General features: G+C 39.5%; 1 protein-coding gene across 1 annotated transcript in view; it reads left to right on the top strand.

The window, feature by feature from the left end:
- Positions 1-22,385, top strand: part of EPHA3 (EPH receptor A3) — a 239,374-nt gene that overhangs the window by 151,663 nt on the left and 65,326 nt on the right. Inside the window, exons 4-5 of the mRNA XM_067300459.1 lie at positions 8,492-8,647; positions 9,160-9,495. Coding sequence (XP_067156560.1) covers positions 8,492-8,647; positions 9,160-9,495 — 492 coding nt within the window. The remainder of the gene's footprint in view (positions 1-8,491; positions 8,648-9,159; positions 9,496-22,385) is intronic.

Here is a 22,385-nt window from a genome sequence, read left to right as displayed (position 1 = left end):
AAGATAGGCAAGTCTTAGGGCTAGATGTAATCTGTATGGCAATTCATACCTTATTTATGTTATTATTCATATTGTTAACCTGGCCTGGATCAAGTGCACAGGGGATTTAAAAAACATATGTAAGTAAAGTGATGAAAATTGTTTTTCATTTATTGGCTAAATTTAGGCCAAGGGGATTAGCAGGTACTATTTTGATTTCTCAGAGAAGAGCAATGTGTGAAGCAGAGCCACTTCAAGAGCCAACAAATTCCACCGAGCTTGAAATCAGCCTCTTCCCTGGAGCTTGTGTGCTGTGGTGCAGGGGCAGCCATGCTACCAAGGTGTTTTTGTTCATTTGTTTTTGTTTGTTTGTCTTAGAAAAGCTCTGCCATATAAAGGGGAGCCACCACAGTGGCATCTTGGTATTCCTTTATGGCACTTTGGGCCTATATTTAGTACATGGATGTTAAAAAAAAAACATCTATTGTCTGAAGCTATCAAGATCCCACATCTAGTTTGCCTTCCAGGAGTTCATAATGTAATTTCAAAGGGAAAAACATCTCATGCCTTTTTATCTTTCCAAATAGTCATTTAAAACTTCCAGATTTCGTGTGTGTGTGTGTGTGTTTGTACAGCCACTTGTTTTTTCTGGTTCAGGCTGATGCTGATTTTTCCTGGTATTTCTTTAATTTAGATTTTTTTCCAAAATGCCTCCTGGATTAGGAAGTTATTTTTCATCTCTGTTTGGATTAAAATAACTTTTTAAAGAAACAGAGCATGTGGTTTCTTTGTTAGAAAAAGTAATAATGTAAAATATCTCAATGTGTCCAGCCTCTGCTTCAGGAAAGCATCTTTTTTAAGGAAAGTGAAAGACAGTGCTTATAAACATGGGTTTATTAAATTCCCTCTTTAAATACTTGCTTAAGTGTTTCACTAAATATGGGTGGAATTAAAGTAGAACTTTGTTTATTTTGTTTAAATTATGAATCAAGGCTGTGATTCTCAGCGTATTCCCATTAATGAAATATTTCTTATTCCCAAAACTGCCTGCAAATGAGCTGAAATGCCTTATGCATTTTGGAGCAAGATATTTGTGTACCACAAGCAAGAACATCTTTATGTAATGCTGTGTTTAAGACCTACTACATTTGACATTGCACTTTTAACAATACTCTTTAACAAAGGAGATACAGAAGCCTGCAAGGGATAACGTGGAGCTATTACAGACTGCAGTTGAAAGGTGCAGTGTTATTCCCCCGGGATAAAGCTATCTCGTATGTACATATAATTAATACGTCTGCCAGTAACAGTTATTAAACAAAGAACGGGAATTGTTTCTGCTGAATAACTTGACCTGGGAGTAAAGCCAATTTAAAAAGCATCTGATTAAAATACGTTAAGGTCACAGATCACTGTAAAATATGAAGTGGGGAGGAAGAGCACAAATTTACTCATGGGTAAGATTAGATACTACTGAATATGTTTTGTGTACTAGCAGCAGCTTTCAGGTGTAAAAACCAAAAAATGCCTATTCCAAAGATTATTTTTCTAGAGGCATTTCAGTGTTCCATTGTACTGAATCCTTGCCGCACATACACCATGCAGGCCATCCTGTGGAGCAAGCACTGGAGGGGTAGGAAACAGTGAAGAGAGTGGAGATCATTTCCCAAGTCCTCAAGGCTGTTGGGCTCTCACAGTTGGAGGAAGTCTAGTGATGGGAAGGAAATTGGGCTGCTTTTGTGAATTGTTGATTTTTTCTAGCAGGGGACAGCTATAGTAGGTATTCAAAGCTGTCAGCAGCTTTGTCTGTGATTACTGTATTTTCCAGTCTGTAGATGCACAAGTGCATTTGATGCATGTTTCCTTCTGCTGTAGTTTTCCCCAAAAAGTTATAATAATAAATAGTTGCATTTTTCCAGAGCTATTGCACAGCTAAGAGTAGGGGAGATGATTTAATATTTAAAATGAAACTTTTATCTCCAAAAATACAGACATAAAATTGTCTCATGCGCAGAAAATATGATATGAGCTTTTTTTGACTTGCTTACAGAGCTTAACAAAAGCCTGTGCTGTGTTCTGTATTACTGCTAGCTGGTTTGTAATTATTTCAGGTAGTGCATATAGCCTGCTGGAGACTACAGTGAAGACATAACATTTGTTACGTCTTGGTAAAAGAATAATTCTAAGTTTTTATTTTCCCAATAAGCAGAACTGTCTGCCATGGGCAGTCAGTGGAAGCCAACATCATTCCCTCTTCCCGAGGGTGTTATTACCTTGGTGATGATAGAGTCTGTCCCCACAAGAACATTTAACCCTTGCTAAAATCTTTCTCAATCTTATTTCCCTCCTGCCCATAGCATGGACAGAGCACGTGCCAGCACCACAACCCCTCGAAGCGAAAGCGTGCTGTGCCAGTGCAGTTTCCTTCAGTGAGGATCCCCACCAGCTAGAAAGCATTAGATCTGCCCCTGCCTCCTCCTCCTCTTCCTCCTCCTCACCAGATATAAGGAGTTATCAAAGTCTATCAGTGACGCCCAGTTCTGTGCCTCTGTTTCTACTGCTATGAATAGTACTTAGCTTTGAAACTTACTCCCTTAAGTTGTATCTTAGCATTTACTCAGCTCTGATGACAAAGCTTGCCTTAAGTTCGATGGAAATGGGAATTGGAAATATACTGTAATTTTTAGAAGCCTGTTTGGGCTAGGTAGGTGTGCAAGCAAGATGCTTAGAGAGAAAGGATGTGCACATATGTAATGCTATAGATTATGTGACTTTTCATATAGTAATGGACAATGAGAGCTGCTGAAAATTGTTCTCAGCTTGTAGGGATTTTGCAGGAAATGTACATTATAATGCATTGTTTCCGCTGAGCAGGGTGCCGTGGTGAACACGGGAGGAAGAAATTGGACATTTTCGGTGCTGTGAAGGATGTGCAGCATAAGCTCATCACAGGATGGCTCAGGGCAGAATTCCACCTTCATTTCCTACTCTTGGTGTATCCAAACCAGAGCTATAGCTTCTCAGTATATTGTTATTTTTCATATACTGCATGAATAACACATATGGGTGGGTATAATTTGTGACAGAAGTGTGAAATGAGCAGTTGTGAAATCATCTTCATTTAAAGTTTATCATGGTTTCTGTCTTTTTGTTGTTTATCAAAGATACAAACAAGTACAAGAAGGGAAAGAAATGACTAGTCCAAGAAAACTAAAATGTTTTTGAGGATTTTATAAGGTTAATCTATGCTGTTGGTTATGCCGTCCATTTTCACAAGTTGACAGCTGTGTCACAGCTCATTTTGCGTGTGCGTGTGTGTGGGTGGGTGTGAACATGCTGTTTGGTTACTGATGATAAATATAGTGCTGTTGTCATCTCTGAGTGTGAACATAATATGCATATTGGAAAGAAGAACTCTGCAAATGATTTTAAAAGGGACCTGAGGACATTTAAGGTTTTACCTCTGAGTCAAGGTGAACTGCTCGGTAGGAGGCGCTTCCCTGCGCGCCTGCACTGTCAAAGCTAATCCTTTGGCTCCAGGGTGGTGTAAGAGGCTCTGCTGCTGCTAGCTGGAGTGCAGCGTTTGCGCAGCTGAAAGCCAGAGCAATTTGCAAGGCCCCAGAAAGAGCCTGCTCGGGGGGCACCTTCCCAGTTCCTTTGCAGAGGAGAAAGACATGGGATGTGTTCCAGTGCTGCTGGCACCTGTCTTGTTAAAGCAGGCAGGGGGGAAATGGTGTTAAGATATCTGTGAGCCGCCCTGGTTCATGTTTGAATTCTCTTATTTTCTCAATGCTATGTTTTAATGCCACAGTAGCGTTTTGCCCTTAGGCTTTTTACTGAAGAGCAGAGGAACAAAGGAAGGAAACATTTGATCCCTCAGTAAACGCTGCCCGTAGCACACACTGTTTAATGCCTGCCCGTATGCACTTAGCCTTGCGTCAAAGCATCGTACCTCCATTGAGAGTACAAAGGGTGGAGTTCCTGTCCGACCGTGGAGTGCAGCTCACTTTGCGAATAAGCAGTTGCTTTGACCTTGTGCAGGCAAATGGGCCCTGTCAGGCCTGGCGTACCAGGGCCAGGAAATCATCTCTTCAGTCAGCACTAGTTCAGGTCATTAGTTTGTGTTTACAGCTGGGAATTGGTGATATTGCTCTGTGTATAGGGGGCTGCAGGATCTGAATACTAAAATGCCCCTATTTACTAACAGCTTTATATTTTAATTGAAAATTAATTCAAATTGAAATGAATCATTTAACCCTTAATAGGACCATGTTTTCCTTTCAAAGTCAAACACATTAGTCTGACAAAATTCACTTTGCTGTTGAAGACAGTCACATTTCTTTTAGCAGTAACTACCACAGAGTGCTACATACATTTGTTTTGCTCTCACTGAAATGTCTTTCCCCCTTTCGGTCTCTGACTGAGACAGCCTCATCAATTATAGCTTAAGGAAACTCATTTTTATAGAATAAGGAGGACAACTGGAGTCCTGAAACTGTTATCAGTAGGTAACTTCAGTAAAGTCAGTGTTGCTTACGCTCAAGTAGACTACATATTGTTTTAAAATAATATTTTAAATGGGAATTGTCACAGGAGTTACCAGTGTCAACAGATATTGGGCATCTGACTTGAGGAGACCGCAAAAAGCAAAACAAAACAGCTTTACTGTGTAGCTTATACTCTCAAGGTTTTCTTTACTACGTTTTAGTGTGCTGAGACATTTTTCTTCCTGATCCATTGCATTTACTTCCTCTCACATTGTTTCTCCTTCAGCAGTACAGTCTATTTAATATTTATTACCAAGAGTAGTTGACATTGGTGCGGAGACTGGAGCATTTCCTTCCTTCCCAAGTCCCGCAGTGCAATGGGCTGGAGGTGGGCTGTCAGCACAGGACTGCAAGGGCTGCTCCACCACTGAGCAATGGTGGTGAAGGGCCCTGCAGAAGACTTCTTGCTCCCCCTCGCTGTCACTCTAGGGCGGCTGCCCCAGCTGTGAGCCCTGTGCACAAGGGGAGCAGGAGCTGCAGCCAAGGCCATCATGGCAGTAAATGGGAGCTTGGGCATCTAGAGGCAGCTGCAGGAGAGCTCTTCTTCTTCCAACCCTTTTTCCACCCTACCTCTTCTCAGGCACAGCCTGAGGATCGTGGATAGCTTTGAATGCATCAAATGAAAACGTTAAAAATATTGGCTAGTGGTCCTTTTTTTTTCCTTTTTTTTTTTTTTAACATTAAGCCATTATTAAAAGTCAGTACTTTAAGCAATTAAGGACAAAGATAACCTCATTCTTCTCTAATTTGAAAGTGAAGGAATATTCCATATTCTCTAATGGAAGTGAAGGAAAGAATAATTCTTTAGCTTCTAGAAGAAAATGTTGAGAAAAAGCAAATGCTGTTCGCAGCTGGTTCCCATACTGAAATTACAGATTCTGTGAAGATTTCATATGCCAGTGCTTTTTTTCTCAGCCCGACTGAAGCTGAAGCAGTGGTATTCACCTCAAAAAGCCAAACTCTCTTCCGTCAATTAGTGTAATCCAATTTTTCTTACATACAAAAAAGAACCCCTCTTGAACAAAAGACTTTTTCTCCCTTGTATATCAGAGATAAAAAATGACTAGGAGAAGAACAATAATAGTAAATATGTTTTGACTGCTTCTTATCGGCACCTCCTTTCCAAGTTTTAATTTCAGGTATAATTGCATTTTTTTTCTCCTTTGGGCTGCAATGGTGAATAATCTTAAATTGATCTGACAGACAGAGACAGAAAGTGCAAGACAGCCTGAGGGGAAGATACAAATCAGATTGCCCTCCCTAGGGCATATTGGGGCGGCAAGGATCTAACCAGCTCCCCACCACACAGGCTGCTTGCTCTATAGAACAATAGAGGAAGTGTAAAACAATGGGATTCCTGTGCAACCTAGCGTTATTAGAAGGCTTACTGCACACTCCTCTTTCTTCTTGTTTTTTATCCATCCTTGTGCCATCACCACCTTTTCTTAAATGAGGTCTATGGGTTTCCACCTGAGGGATGAGACACGCTTATTAATGCAGTAATTGATTCCTGCATTTCTCTTCCTCACCGCACAAAATATGTCTGCTTCTTATGCAAGCTTGTTTCCTTATGTTAAATTCATTGCTGTATGAAAGTGTTGATGATAGGTACTTTGAAAATGCCCATTGAAAAAAGGTGTGTTTTAGTGCTTTGAATATATGGATTGACATACATTTTTTTCTGATTGAATATTTTTCTTCAGGCCAGCAGAGGCCTTTCTATGCCAAGAGACAGTAAAATAATTTAAGGGTCTTCTGTCAACAGGTGGGAAAGTGAAGAGTCTCATGTTGACTCTGACATATTTGCCATGGGACAGTATTTGGAAGGCAATGAGATTTGCGTCTTAAAAGTAAAAAGACTGCAACAAAACCAAACAGCCAACCCTGTGGGTTTTGATGTATTTGTTGATGTATATGTGTTTAAGAGGGGTTGAGGTTTCCTTTATTTTCCTCAAAGTAAAACAAACAAAAATCCGCAAATATCCTTGAAGCCTTTAAGCAGATGGAAGCAAAGGTAAACCCTGGCTAAGGGAGGTCAGGCTATACATGCAGATTGATATTAAGCTGTGTGAACTACAAGGTCGTTTTCAGCAGTTTTGTTTTCAAAAATTGCCTGGTGGGCCCACACATCAGAGACTCAAACATGAGATTATTTCATTGGGACTAGCAGCACAGAACTTTGTGTGGGATGTCTTTCTCAACTATTTTGTTAGCACAGAAGTAAGATGTAGCAGCTGCAGCCAAGCAGGCTTTATTTGCAAGGTTTGTGAAGTGCTAAAGGGTGGCTAAGATTAGCACTTCCTTGTGAAACATTTCATATTTCTCAAACTGTGTTTGATGTAGCATGAGGAGCTCTTTTCTTTATTAAGATATTTCAGAATAGGACATACATGTGTATGGGCACTTGTTTTCCTTCTGCTTTTCAGTGTGTCTCACTCAGGTGTTTGACACCAAAAACTAACAAATTTGCCTAACTCAGCAATTAGTATTTGGCTTCGGATGGTAACGTGGAAGCTGAACATTGGGTTTAATACTGCAGTTTCATTTTTTCCTCCATCCCTTACAAAGGTGTTGGGATTATTATTCTGACTATTTTTTCTCTCATCTTATTCTCCTTACAGGCGTTTTCTTCTGTTTGGGCAGCAAATGAATGAACCCAAAAGACCATATAGTCTTGTATCCTGTATTTTGTACTACATTTATGAATCATTTTATCTCCATAAGCAAAAATGAAAACCATGTACCTGTTTAGGCATACATTAAGACTGATGAACCCATTCTCTTGCTTCAAATTAACATTTAAATCAGTGACAGGTCCAGGGCCATTTTAACTGTTTGACTGTCTAGGCTTCAGATGCAAAAAGCAAAAGCTGAATGTGTTTTAAGACATACTCACTTTTGTTACATTGTCTGTGTACTGCTGTTCTTGGTATGAGAACAATTTTACTTGGTAAATTGCATTTGGAGAAGGATGTATTTCTTGGAGAGAAACAACAGCTGAACAGTAAAGTTTGATGATTGTTATCTGCTGTGGGTTTTTTTTATTATTTTCAGATGGTGAGATGATCTTAGCGAAAAGGAATCAACAGTGTTATTTTGCTGTATGGGTTTTTCATGAAAAGTTATTTACTTAATTGTTCATTTCTGTAACTTGTTTCAAAGGCTGTTTCCTTTGTTTTCTTCTGATGTAAATGTGGCACAGAGTCGATCTAAAATGAAGCATGAGTGGAAATAGAGGGAGTGTGCCAATGTTAGTGAACAGCAACACCTGGAGTTTGTCAGAAGCAGCTTATGTGGGCTCAAGCACCATCACTAGAGGACTGGGTTAATGCTAAAATCATCCTGGTAGTACAGCCCGTGCAAGTTCCTGATATTCACTCAATATCAGAAGCAGCTCATTGAGCCTGCTGTATCATCCTTCAGAAATGGAATAGATCTTTCACTGTTCAGGATTTTTTTTTGTTTTGGGCTGACTTTTTTTTTTGGGGGGGGGGGGGTGGCCTACTTAGTCATACTAAACTGAACAGACATAGGTTACAATTAGTGTGCCCCAAGGTAAGCAAACCTTGGTAACAGGGAGAAGATAAGGTAGCCAGATAATGCAAGATAGGGCCAATGCTTTTGTAAATTAACCAGACAGGAAGAATACAGAAAGTTCTGATAATGCAAAGTAGAAAGTAGAAATTATTTCTTCTTAGAGGTGCAATCCACTGGGGGTTTTTTTGTTTTTTTGTTTTTTTAATCCAGGCAAAATTAAATACAAATCAAAGTTTATGCATGAAGATATCAAGAGGTTTTAGTGCCATCATCGCTCTTATTATGAGAAAAATCTGTATTTTGTAGATCGTGAACACTCCTAAAAATCTGACCTGTGTATGGATAGATTCCAGGGCAATAATAAAGTTACATGATAAAATCAAGGAGGTATCCATGGGATTTAAAATTATACTTTTGTCAATTTGCAGTTTGTCGACCTGGGTTCTACAAAGCCTTTCCTGGCAACGTGAAATGTGCCAAATGCCCACCCCACAGCTCTACCTATGAAGATGGATCTCTGAACTGCAGGTGTGAAAAGAATTTCTTTCGTTCTGAGAAAGACCCTCCATCCATGGCTTGCACCAGTGAGTAGCATCATTATGCTTGGGCTGTTTTCCTCCATCTGTATCTCAGCATCTTGCTTGCTTCCTCTCACATTCCATTTTAATCAGCCCTTTGCTTCCTCCCAAGTCTTCTTACACGTTGGACAGGCTATCAAAAATTGTTGGGCTGAGTTTGTGTGTTGCTCTTTTCAATGTTCTCCTTGTTGTTCTCTGTCAGACTCAAGAGGCAGAGCTAGGACTTTAAATTGTTACCAATATTTTCAGGAACATCCATGTGCAATTATCAGTAACTGTCTTATACAACTCTAAAAGAGTATCCCTCAGTCCCGAGTTGTACCCTGAGAGTACCAGCTGACTATAGGAAAATAAGGTCCTTGATTGTCTAGGTCTGTAGTTCAGTGGAATATTTCAGGAGTTTCTACAGGAAAATAATTAAAAGAGTTGGTTATTTATGTTTGTCACTTTTGTATTTGCTCCCGTCTAAGAACACTACAGAAAAACTCATGCCTCTCCGTTCCTGTTTCCTTTTGTAGGACCACCATCTGCTCCGAGAAATGTTATCTCTAACATCAATGAGACATCTGTTATCCTGGACTGGAGCTGGCCCCTTGACACAGGAGGTCGGAAAGATGTCACTTTCAACATCATTTGCAAAAAATGTGGAGGATACACCAAGATGTGTGAGCCATGTAGTGACAATGTGCGATTCTTACCCCGTCAGATTGGACTCACCAACACCACAGTGACAGTAGTGGACCTTTTGGCTCATACCAATTACACTTTTGAGATTGATGCCGTCAACGGGGTATCTGACTTGAGTACGCTTTCCAGACAGTTTGCTGCTGTCAGCATCACAACTAATCAGGCTGGTGAGTCTCTTTCTGATTCCCCTTTCTGTGCTCAGAAATATTGAGATCTGAGTAGCTTTGTTTCCTTCCCCTATTTCACAAAAGTTACACTAAAGGTTTATCTGCTAAGGTAACTGACTGACTTGAATATGCTAGTAAAAATAAAAGCAGAAACAAACCCAGTGTGTGTTGCTGTCAAAGGATCTGGCAGCATGACTGTTATGATTAACTCCTAGTCCCCAGTTAATAATCTCTAATAACAGACTCATATGATTCCATAGCCAGAATGTGTTTTATTAATAAAACCAGATTTTAATAAAACACTCATTTCAATAATCTCCAACATAAATTACTGTAGTAATCTTAGTGATTAATTTTGATTAAATAGAGGCGAAAAAATGTTTTGATGTTAGACACATAAAAAGCTAACATTAAATTAGAGAGGTTTAAAACACTGTTTTTTTGTTTTGTTTTTTTTTTCCTTAGCAAGTTGTCTCACCAACTCTGAATCATTGCCAATGTTATGGGGGTGTGAAACTGAATACTGAATTAGGTCCTGGTCTCATAGCTGCTAGTGTACAAAGGGACTGCTCTGCTTCTATGGAGACTTATTAAAGTCATTGAGGCCCTGCATGAGCACAGCCAGCAGTATACTCTGATCATGGGATCAGGGCTTTTGTCACAGCTGCACTGATTCTACCATTTGTTTCTTATTTGCCAGATCTGAAAGATCTGAAGAATCTAGACTCTTCTCTGGCACTTTTTGGATACCAAAATTGCAGCAATGTTTGCCAGTGAAAGAAAAGACTAGGTCCTTAAATTTCTATATTTCTCCTCTGTGCAGTTTATCATCAAGAAGCTTTGTACTGAAAGCATGTGTATGTGCAGTGAGTCTGCTCCCATGTCCTTCAATCCCATGCAGTGTCCCAAAAATACCAACATTTCTGTCTTCCTCAAAGGGCAAACCAAGTTAACAGCGTTCTGCATAGACTTTCTCCTAGTAGACTATCTTATTACAATGTTTTTCATTATGCAGGATGTATCTCTGCTCCTTTGGTCACAGACCTGCCTTGGTGGAGACATAGAAATGTGAGAGCAGTCTGGATTCAGCATGATAGCCTGTTTTCTGAGAGCAGCCAGTTAATTTCCAAGTGCTCTGGAGGACCATGCAGTAGGCAGACACAGATGAGTCTGCCCATTTGGAAGGTCTTCTCATGATCTCTCTTTCTTGCCTAGGCATTGACTTCAGTTCTGAAACATTAATTTTATGTCCGTTCCAAGTAATTTGCTACTGTTGTAATTATATTTCTGGATATTTGTGTCAGGTACTTGAGCAGTCTTTGTTTAGTCACTCTCTTTTCTTCTGTTTTTTATATCAGAGATATTGCTTTTCAGCCTGTTCACCATTGTAGCAGTTAGAAATCATCTGGGGACACTCCACTGAATGAACTCTCTAGGATCAGTAAAAGGTATTTCTCTGCAGAGGTCTTCTGCTTTGGGATGTGCGTCCCAAGGGCCCTGATCTGGCTGCCTTTGCACTGTGAAGCAAGGTGGATTTTGATTTTGTTTTGGAATGCATGATTCGTATGACATGGTTGTCGGAGTCAATGCATTTCTGGCAGCAGCCATTTTGTTTAGTGCTACCCGCAGGCAGTTTAAGCAATTTGTTTGTTTTCTACTTTTATGCATAGTCCATTTTTGCTTTGAGTGTATTTAGGTAATGTAGATTACTGCAGGTTTGATTGTGCCATCCCTTGGTCATGGTGATTGGTTTGCTATGTTATATTTCCACTAGAAGTTATGTAAGGTGCTAAAATTAAACCTTCAATATGTGTGTAAGCCATGTTTTTAAGCATAGTTACAAAAATGCAATTTCTCTAGCATTCCCTTCCTAGCCAGATGGTAAAAGGACAGTAAAAAGGAAAGTCTGAAGATCTTAGGTTACATTATAATTAAGTGTTTATCTGTGGGTTTTCCAAAAAAGAATGAAAGCACTGTTGACCTGTATCTGGAGGAGACCCGGAGACTCCAAAAGCCATTTATGACTCTAGGGTGATCGTTTGTACTGTCTGACAACAGTTATGTTCCTTCAGGGACAGAGGTATCCAACAGTTGGATAAACCTTTGGTTAAGTGACTAAACTAGGCTGGACTCAGAAGAAAGTAGGAGAGGCTTACTACTTTGAGGAGCTGCTCTGTGCATGGTCTATCACATGTAATGGTAAGCAAGGTTCAGTGCAGCCCAACAGAACCTTAAAATCGAGCTGTTGGCAAGCCCACAGAGGAAGTGATGTCAAGAAGTAGGCTATGAGTTTTGGAGAGAGGATTGAAATGTAGACGGTCCATAAGATCTGGATCTCTTCTCTGGGATCTCCTCAGTCCCTCCTGAATCCAGGATATTTCACTTCTGCCAGCCATGATTTGAGAACCCTGTACTCTTGAAATGGATATGATGAAGTTGCAGTTTTAATCCTGGAATGGCAGTAGTCAGATCCTTCTTTAATCTACTGTCAGGGTCCAGTCCAGATTAGTGCAAACTGCAAACTTACTACGAACATTCTTCATCTGCACAAAACACCATTATTCTAGTGTGTGAATTTCCAAGAGCCTAAGGCAAAACAGCAGAATTGTATTTTTAATGGTGAAAATGTGATTTTATGGCGGTTCTCTTGGTGGTAAAAATGATATATTGCACAAACTCAGTTCAAGAGAGGCGTCAGTCTGTGTTACATTTGCTGGTTCTCTGAGCTCCAAAGGCTCCCCTGAAAAGTGAACAAACATTTCTCTCCAAGTTTCTCACTATACACATGGGCATGTCTGCCTATGAATCCATCACTAGCCTAATAGATCAGAACATGCACAGTTCTTATTCTCTGTAATGTGGCAATTGGGGGATCTGCTAGAGTGTGTTAAAATAAATTCAACTAGTACATTAGCAAGTCAGTTTGCACAGCAACTGCATTTCTATATGTAAACACCTCATATACACACATACGTACACGTTTGTTATGTATATATGTGCGTGTGTGTGTGTGTATATATATGTATCTACACACACACACACACACAGAGTCACCTTCAGTGTTGCTGAAAAAGTAGCTGAGGCCAATGCAATGACTGCAGAGTTCTAGAATCCTGCAAATAAAATCCTCAACAGGATTTTACTAGAGAGTTTTGAAACCTGATTTGGAAGTAAAGGGAAGGAAGAGGTTTGTTTCATTGTCAGAAGTAAGGTTTGAAATATCCAGAGTCTGATTCTGCTGCTGCTGTAAATTCAAGAAAGGTAATATAATGACAATGTAAAACTGGTGTAAAGCCAGGATCCAGTCCCCTGAATCAAGGGAAATTCAGAATCATTTGAGGAAACAGATTGTATTTTTTCTTCCAACTGTTTGGGAAAAGTTTTACTTTGCTTTTATTGCACTTTGTTTTCCTTCTCTTCCAGTGAAAGTTAATGAGCAGGCCATCTCTGAAAAACATGCTCTCTTGCAAAATATGGCTAAACAGATATGACACTGTGATATTTCTAATTCCTGTAAGTCTCTCCATCTTCAGTGTGGAAATAGAAGAGGAAGGACATGCATTTCTGTTTTAATTCAACTCATATGGATCAGTTTGCATCATCCTCTTTGATTGCATTGTAATTCAGTTGCCACTCGATATGGCATCCTCAGAATTATATTGAAGCATTCTGCTGCTGCCCATTGCTTCTACTGGAGGGGAAGGAACACTTCCTCTCACCTCACATCAATATGTTGCACCACACAGATATTATCTCCTAATAACACCAGTCAACCCTGTTTAGAAAGGGTCACTGACTGCTACGGGAGATTATAGGGAATTCAGTATCCCTAGAGGTGGTGTGCTAATTGTGAATGTGCCATGCAGAGAGACTGACAGCTGTGCCACACTGCCTGGCTTGTCACTAGAATGATCAAGTGTCTGTGGTTTGTGTAAAGATATTTTAGGTTTGTTGGGTTTTCTGATCACAGCTTATGCACTTTTGTAATGCATTTTTGTTTATCTGTAAAGACCAGAAAGTTGTGGCTTCCTTGAAACTTTATAAGTAATCCAGAGGGACAAGATGTGCAATCCAAGTTAGGACTGTTCTATATTTACTGGCTTTGGGCTGTACCAAGCAGAAAACTCCCACTGGAACCCAGGGAGGTTTTAAATGGAAATAGGGTACAGAATTCGTTGTAGAAAGCATAAGATTTTGTAGAGGCAACGTAGTTGTGCTAGTGGATAATCAGTGGCCCAACAATGAGGGAGAGTATTTTCCAATGCCATTTTCCACAGCCATTGGATCAGGGACATACCTGTATTGAACTCATGTTTTGCTGATGCTGTGTGAGAAATTAGCAGTTAAAATTTCTGTAACATCACTGCTTTTATGCTGTTGTGTACTGTCATACAGGTTTTAGGTATGATTGAGGAATGTTGAGCAAAAAGGTTACTATTTTAACCTAAGGACCTAATTGACTTAACTGCACTTTAAATAGTTATATTCTCTGCAATAGTATTTGCAAGCCAGAGGAGACAAGGAGAACTTTAAGAAATCAGAACCATCACCAGATATTGATCTATCAGGTCGATCTTAGGAAGCCTTAGCCATCCCATTGATATCCCAGTGCACACAATACCCTCCCCTTCTTTCCTCCTAGCAGATCTGAAGAGAAGCCTCACCATACAAGGAATGGCTCTGTTTGTTTGATCTTAACTCTGTTTGCTTAGTTTTGTTTAGCTTTGTATTTGTTAGTTCTAACAGCTATAAACTCATGCAAACAGCATGGCAGTGGCATGCCTTAATTTCAGGTTTTCATTGTACTTGTCATGTAAAACAAAACAAATACTGAAAATATCCTCAGCCTGTTGGAACTTGGGAAGTCCCAAAGTGAGCAATAATACAACACAAATAAAACTCTGATGTTACATTCCTTAAGGGGGCTGCACTTCCTATCTAACAGTATCTGTGCAAGTCCACCTCATTTAACTCTGCTGACTGTAAGCATATACATAATGAAAAAAATGTATTTAACTGCTTAAGAGCTAAATCAGGGACAATTAGCATCTGGTTATATTCATTGACCATTACCTTTAAATATTCTAGTTTTACCTGGAGAAGATGTTAGAATTGGTCTTTAAAGAAATCTAAGTCTAGATCTGTGCCCCAAAGTTGAATAAGAAGAACATTTTATCGCCAGTCATGTTTTTGCACTGTGGTGAAGAAGCTTAGAGGCTCTTGATATTATCCTAACTCTCCAGAGTGTAATTCTGGTGAGCTTCCTCCAGCATGCTATTTTCAGTGCTAATCTTTAGCATTCCTATAGTTGACTGCAGCCTGCACCTGGGGAGGAACAGCCCCATGCACTAGCACAGGCTGGGGGCTGGCCAGCTGGAAAGCAGCTTGGCAGAGAAGGACTCGGTCCTGGTGCACAACAGGACATGACAGCAATGTACCCTTGTGGCGAAGAAGGCCAACAGCATCTGGGGTTGCGTTAGGCAGAGTATTGCCAGCAGGTCGAGGGAGGTGGTTGTTCCCCTCTACACTGCACTGGTGAGGCCACACCTGGAGTACTGGGTCCAATTCTGGGCTCCCTAGTACAAGAAAAACATGAACCTTTTGGAGTGAGTCTAGCGAGGGGCCACAAAGATGATGAAGGGACTGGAGCATCTCTCATACGAGGAGAGGCTGAGAGAGCTGGGACTGTTTAGCCTGGAGAAGAGAAGGCTCAGGGGGGATCTTATCCCTATTTATAAATGCCTGATGGGAGGGTGTAAAGAGGACAGGGCTAGATTCCTCTCAGTGGTGCCCAGCGACAGGATGATAGGCAATGGGCACAAACTGAAACATAGGAAGTTCCATCTGAACATAAGAAAACAACTCTTCGGTGTGAGAGTGACTGAGCACTGGAACACGTTGCCCAGAGAGGTTGTGGAGTCTCCATCCATGGAGATACTGAAAATCTAACTGGGCAATGTCCTGAGCAACCTGCTGGAGCTGACCCTGCTTTAGCAGGGGCATTGGACTAGATGAGCTGGAGAGGTCCCTTCCCACCTCAGCTATTCTGTAAGTCTAAGATTCTGTGCTTGTGTGCGAAGAGAATAGCCACAGCTGGAAGGAGACCAGATAAGGGACTGTTTGCTATTCCTGTCCCTTCCTAACCCTGATCTCTTTATCCACATAGCAAGGCCCCCTCAATGGAATTCAGGAGAGTAAACTCAGCATACACATACTCAGGTTGAAGAGAGAGTATACTGTGAGTGCAGAGGTGCTGCAGAGCACATCCCTGCTTCAGAGAAATTCAAGACAGTGTTGTTGAATCTTTCATTGTGGCATTTACCAATGGCTCAAAACTCTTGCTGTCTGTCATAGCACTTAAAGTTTATGTATACGTGAATATGAAAAACAGCAGTATGACTGGATTATTTTAGGGAATACCTCCATATGAGCAGATTGCTTTAATGGCAGAGATTTGATTTAGATAAATTTCATGTAGGCTAACTCCTCCTTTCTAAGTTTTTTTCATTTAAGAGAGCCTGCAGGATCCAGTCGTATTCTTCTGTGTATTGTATAGCATTGTTGTATGCTGTTAAACAGCTATGTTACTCCCCCTTAGAGTCAGCGATAAGTAAATTGAGACCTACTTTCCACTAACTAACTTTCCCCATGTGAATACTGGAAGGCCTGACTACAGAGAGAAGCAGTTTTAAATCACATGCGAGCATTTCAGTTAAAAACTGCTGCAAAACTCTGCGTAGTCACATTTGTGTTAGTATTAGAAGGATTTTTTTCCTAGTTTATCATCTTAAATTAATTGGGACACTCTGAAGGAAGTGTGTCCACTTTGGGATTTGAACTGATCTAAACAAATTATTCATAAACAAGTTTACATCAATTAGTATAGTTTTACTAAGGAGGCAGGTGATTTATGTTTGAAGTTGTATTTGGGTGTCCTACCTGTAAGAACTGTGTAAGCTCTAGAAAATGAAACTGCTGACCCAAGCGAGCTGGTGTACAGTTTCATCTCTAATTTCCATGTACCATTTTACATGGCCCTGGATCACCATGTAGGGTAACAAGTCCAGCTGTCCAGGTTAGACCATAGGGATGGAGCAAGGAGAACGAACAAAGTCAAAATGTTATACAGGGTAGGTGGAAACAAGGGGTTAAGTACATGACCCTTTTCCTGTGACAGCAGTTTCCTGGGTACAGCAGCTACTTCATGAGTTCAGCTACGACAAGCCTGTATCAGTACTAAATTGATTCCAAAGAGTTTTCTGCTATCGCATTTGCCCTAGCATCAGGAAAGAAACAAAGGGGATATATTCTAACAAGAGCTCCCTCAACTCTGTCCTCCATTAAAGATATCCAGAGAATATTGGACCCAGCTCTTCCACATAATCCATATAGGATTTGACTGTTGCAAACAAATTCAGAATATAAGTAGGAATCTCTGCCTGCTGTAGAATGAAATGTAAAGGAAACACTAGGGGCTTTTTGTGGGCTAAATTCTACCTAGAGATGTCAGTCTTTTACTAATGACTATAGAAAGTGATTAGGCTCTTCAATTAAGTGAGTAAAAAGTGCCTAAATCTGGGTTTTGGTCTCCCCACGGTTCAGTTCTGCACTTGTAAAATGCTCGTTCCCTTCTCTGCACAGCTCTCTTCATATGGGAGGCTTATAGAGAGTAAAAGTCCCTTGATTCAAATTGAGACATCTGTGCACAGCTACAGTATAAAGAATAATAATAGAAAGATACATCACATATGTATTGATTCATTCGGGGGGTCCCTAAAAGAGAAGTAGTCTGATTATCAGGAGTCTCCTCCTTTTATCTTTCATATTTCTAAAACCCACAAAGCTGAATAATTCATTTAGCCTGTTTTTGCTTAATCATTTAAACCGCACATAAAAAAGTGTAGGAAAACAGATAACTTCAATAATAGCTGTGCATGTGCTCTTAGGTGTGGCAGTATCAATTCTTGAAGTTGACTCTGTAATACAGGTTTCTATCTCTCATTTATTCTGACACTGATGAGTAACAATGTGATAACAGCACATCCACCAGGTATTTTCTTCAGATGTAAACATACAGTCCAGTCTGCTATGTACATTGAATCAAATTTATCTTTATTCCTCTTTCTGTCTCTTCCTTAAATGTATTAGCTGTCAAATTCAGTAGTTCTGAAAAACAAAGGGATGACTTTGTTAAAGGAGAGGTAACAGTTAATGCACTAGGGAGTTCATATGAGGGGCTAGGATCAAAAAATATTCAGAGAAGCTTGAGAACAAAATTGATTCCTAGGTACAGAAATCAGCATCATTAGGGAGAAGAGTCTTAAAGGGTAGACACAGCTGCTTGTAAAATCTTGATCTCCATTTGTCATATGCAGATTGAAAATTTCAAGCCATCAGTTTAGTTTCACCTTTGGGGTAAGCATTTAAAACAGGGAAGAAATCCAGTAGTTTTTTTCAGTTTTGTTGTAGTCAAGGACTACTTGTCTGTTGAAATCTCCTCAGGATTCAAATTCTGTTTGCTTGAAATCTGGTGTTTCAAGGGGCTGAATTCAGTGCCAAATTGGGCACAAAGCTTTATTTGGATATATATCTTTGATTACTTGAGAGAACTGTGACACTAGCTATACACTCACTCTTTATTTTATTAAGTCAGACTGCAATGTTTCCACCAACTCACATACAATGTGTGATGTTCCCTGTTTAAATAAAATCCATATTTAGAAGGGGTTGTATGCACTTTACAATCTATATCCTAAGACAGGTCCCTTAAGTAGATATATCTTCTAGCGGACACAATTTGAGAAAGCCACAGATGTTTGGTGCATGATGTATTTCTTTCTTTCCCTGTGGCCCTTATAAAAAGGACAAGAAGATAGACTTATTAAAAGTGAGCTAATGACATGATGTAGTGAGTCTCTGGTTCATTGACTGTTATTACAGCTGTGTCCCATTACGTACTGGATACCTGGGACATGCTTGTTTTTTGAATGACATTTATCTTTTGAGTTTCAAACATTCCTGGCATAAATAAGGATTTTATGCTCTTCAGATGTGTTTTACAGTTCAGCCCAGAAGATGTTCAAGGATCATTTTAACTCGATAGAACTCCTCCTTTAGGGATATGAAAGGAAAGTGTTTTAACAATGTCACTCCATGCATAGCCTGTTATTAGCTAGAGATGGTCTGCATTCACAGCCTTTGATCCCTTTACTCTGAATGTCAAGGAAGTTATGCTGAGGATTCAAAGTTTGTGATATACATTGGTCTCTTCTCTGTGCAGTCTTCATGTGAATACTCATGACCTTAGAGAAAGTTCAAAGGTGAAGTTTGTGGCTCAGCATGTTCCTCCAGCCAGTGTTTTTCACTTTTAATGCTGTTAGCTACCTACTTTACCTTTTTAGAAGTCACGGTAGGGCTTTAATCATCAGTCAGTGGATAATGGTAATTAAGGTTCCTAGATTTTTCTCTACTGCTTCTATTACAATCTTTAACATGAGGTTACATGTGGATTCTCATTTCATATCTTGGTTTGATAAAATAATAAAAATAGAGAAATGTACATGAACAGGATGCTTAGCATTCAGTTAAATGATATTCCCTTGAACTTCTCTGTCCATGCTAGTATTTTGAGTCATCGCTGAGAAAAATTATCTGCACTCCTCTTGATTGTAAACAAAGAAGAACTTTCCTTGCTTCTTGAAGCTTCTCCACCTAGACAATTTGCAAGGTGGGGACAGAGAAAAAAAAAAAGGAAAAGAATGTTATGTTTCTTTGGGCTTGGGGACTATGACCCCAAATTACTGGGGAAATTATTAATGCACATATTAGCTAATATTTATTTTTAATAACATTTAAATATAAAACTCAATTATAATTTTGAAGTTACGCACCTTTTCATGTTAGAATCTTCTTATACGTGCATCTTTAGTTTTACTAGGCCAACTATATAAGCTGATCTGAGCCTGAAGATGTCATTCAACTCTTGAGGACAGGTATTCTCTGAAGCTAATAGAACTTGTTCTGAAAATCAAAGACTGCTTCTTCACACTAGTCCCATCTTCTCAGTGTTGTAAAATGAGAGCCTTTAGAATTTGTTAGCTTGACATTGGAAACCCCTCAAGGAAGTCAGTTTTCTTTGTTTCTTTTTTTCTTCTTACAATGTCTTATTCTAAAGGAGCTTTCTTTTATCATTCTTTTTAGTAAATTATGGTGCTATATATAAAAAACCCTGTTTAAAAAACAAACAAAATGACACTAAAATCACCAAAAAATACAAAAGAAAGGAGATGCGATCACTTTTCAAGCCTGTTCCATCAGAGATACTTGTGTCCTAGTTAACCTTTGCAAAATCAATTGGTCCAAGGCCATCTCTGAAGGTACCAAGAATGACAGGACAAGAAGTTTGAGAAGGATTGTTTCTGTTTGCAGTGTTTTCTGACCAGGCTGAAAAGACTCCAATGGAATTTCCAGACAGACTGGTTAAAGAGCTGAAATCACTTATCTGGGCGCACCTGTCTTCTTCAGTTTTAGATACTGGTATTCCTAGAGATCGTTCTTAAAAATACCTCATGAACTGTGGATGGAATTTCTCTGATAGAGATGATAACTTTCTTGGAAAGCAGAACCCTACTCAGCATCCAACAGCTGATGTCACAGTCATGGTGAATAAATTATTCTTTGTGAAAACTTCACACCAGGAAGCTTGAAGCTCTAACATACTATAAAGTAATGTAACAATGGGGTAGGGAAGGCAAAGCAAAACTGTTTATTTTAAACTGATACGGTTTTAAAAACATTGAGTGAAAAATATGAAATATTGAGAAGTTCCCACCATCACCATCTCAAGCAGAGAACAGAAAGAATAACATTTGTATTGTGAGTACCTTTGGGCTGAATCCTTATGAAAGCATATACTGCATTTCTCTCCTCTGTGAAATAACAGCTGTGAACACCATGGCACCATAATTTTCAGTTTCTGAAGTGAGTGCCTTGTGCAGCCTGATACTTCCCAAATGGACACAGTGTTTCCATGATTTATTAAACACGTGTTAAACATATGAGTAAGTCTAACATTGTTTGCTCTGTGGAAGGCATTTGTTATCTCTTTCAATAAAAAGAGGACGAGATGAGAACATGAATGTGCAACACTTAATGAAGTTTGCTTTTAATTTAAAAATTATTTGTAAGAGTGAGAAATGAGCTCTGATAATCTCTTGTGCAGTGACAGCTGCTGCCCAGAAGGTTGCCTTTCTCTGCACTTGAGGGTGAAAGTAAGCAGCTGCCTTTTAGTGCAATTCCTGCTGAAGCTGCATGCCTTCCCCTTTTCAGTTCGCTGCCCTTCCTTCTTTCCTTCATGTCACCTGTGCAATGCCTGCAGTCACTCTGGAGTCTATAACCACAGGTTACAGGCCACTAGCTTCCAGATGCATTTGAGTATTTCTGCCATAATGCAGGAAGTCATCCATTAAAATAATGATGAACAAGTTGGTATTTAAAGTGTGTTTTTTTTTTTTACTGTGATTTAAATTGAACATTATTTTGATTGAGATTCAAATTAGATTTGTCCAAGAAAATAACACATTATAACATATATTAATTTTGCTGTAAAAATTCCCCACATGTATACCCCACTGTCTGTGTCAGGGCTGGAGAATACCTTTAGAAGTGTTTTAAGCAAAAAGCTTGAGTTGAAACCAAAACCAGACTTTCCCAGAACAGTATATGCTCCCATACATAGCTTTGTTTCATCCAAAGTTAACCTGCTTCTGTTTATCCTATCCATTATGTCCTCTTGCTTTCCTTCCACATTTTGACTCGTGTAAACTCCTAGATCTTGATAGTAAACCTTTTCACCCATTTCATTATTGCTGTATCCTACGAGGATCCAGCCTGGATCCAGCGTAAGAGTCCTGTACGTTGGCATGGGCCTCTTGCTGTTGGCTTGATAGACTCCTTTATTCCTGTCTCTGGCAACAAGAAAGGACAAGAAAGGCGCACTCTCTTCTGTCTGACAGTCACTTAATGATGTTGTAGAATCAGATGACATTTTACAGTGCAAGTCATAAAAATATATTGAGTCTGCTACAGCTTAAACAAAAGGTGCAAGAACACATACAAAAGTACTATGCTAGTTTAACTACATATCCTGGAGATTAAAGGGCAAAAGGACTATGTCTGCACACACATTCAAGAGGTAGGTATTTGTATCTGGAAGAGGAATGTGTAGAGTTTAGCAGGTTTCCAAAATGTTGTTAAAATGTAACTATTTCCTCTTTCTTCCATAAGCCCTGTGAGGCACCTGACAACAATGTCCTGAGTGTGCCTTCTTTGGAATGTGATTATGTGATTAACCTTGTAGTTACTTGTTTTAGCAGAACAGTATATAGTGTGGCAGCATGTTTAACTGCACTTAATGATGAAAGTAAATAGTAATCTAAGCAAAGAAGGTTTCAAACAGTACAACTCCTGCTTTCTGTGAGTAATCTTCTATGACAAACAGCAGTTAGGTGTTAGTCCACAGACTATACGTTAGTGATGTAAAGGATACAAGGAGAAGGGTAGCGGTTCATACAGAAATCATATTAATATGATTGTGTCATGGAGCTGTGACATCATTATACAGATCTGAGACTCGTTACTTATGACTGTCTCACAAATTGAATGGTAGTTGATAGTGGAATGGTTGGATAAATCCAAAAGTACAAGGCTGGCTCACAAAAATTCAGCTGTTGGAGTCTCCTTGTGTGGATGAAATATATATGTGAAGCATTATTAGCCGTTCTGGATTGAACTAAACACTCTGCATGGTTGCCTAATGCTTGTACCAGGGTAAGTCCTCTCACATATCCTTATTTCATAAATGTGACTCCAGCTTTCTGTAGAAACTATCT

The sequence above is a fragment of the Apteryx mantelli genome, chromosome 1 (assembly GCF_036417845.1).
Source record: "Apteryx mantelli isolate bAptMan1 chromosome 1, bAptMan1.hap1, whole genome shotgun sequence".
NCBI lineage: Eukaryota > Metazoa > Chordata > Aves > Apterygiformes > Apterygidae > Apteryx > Apteryx mantelli.
This window is presented reverse-complemented; position numbering and strand designations above follow the sequence as displayed.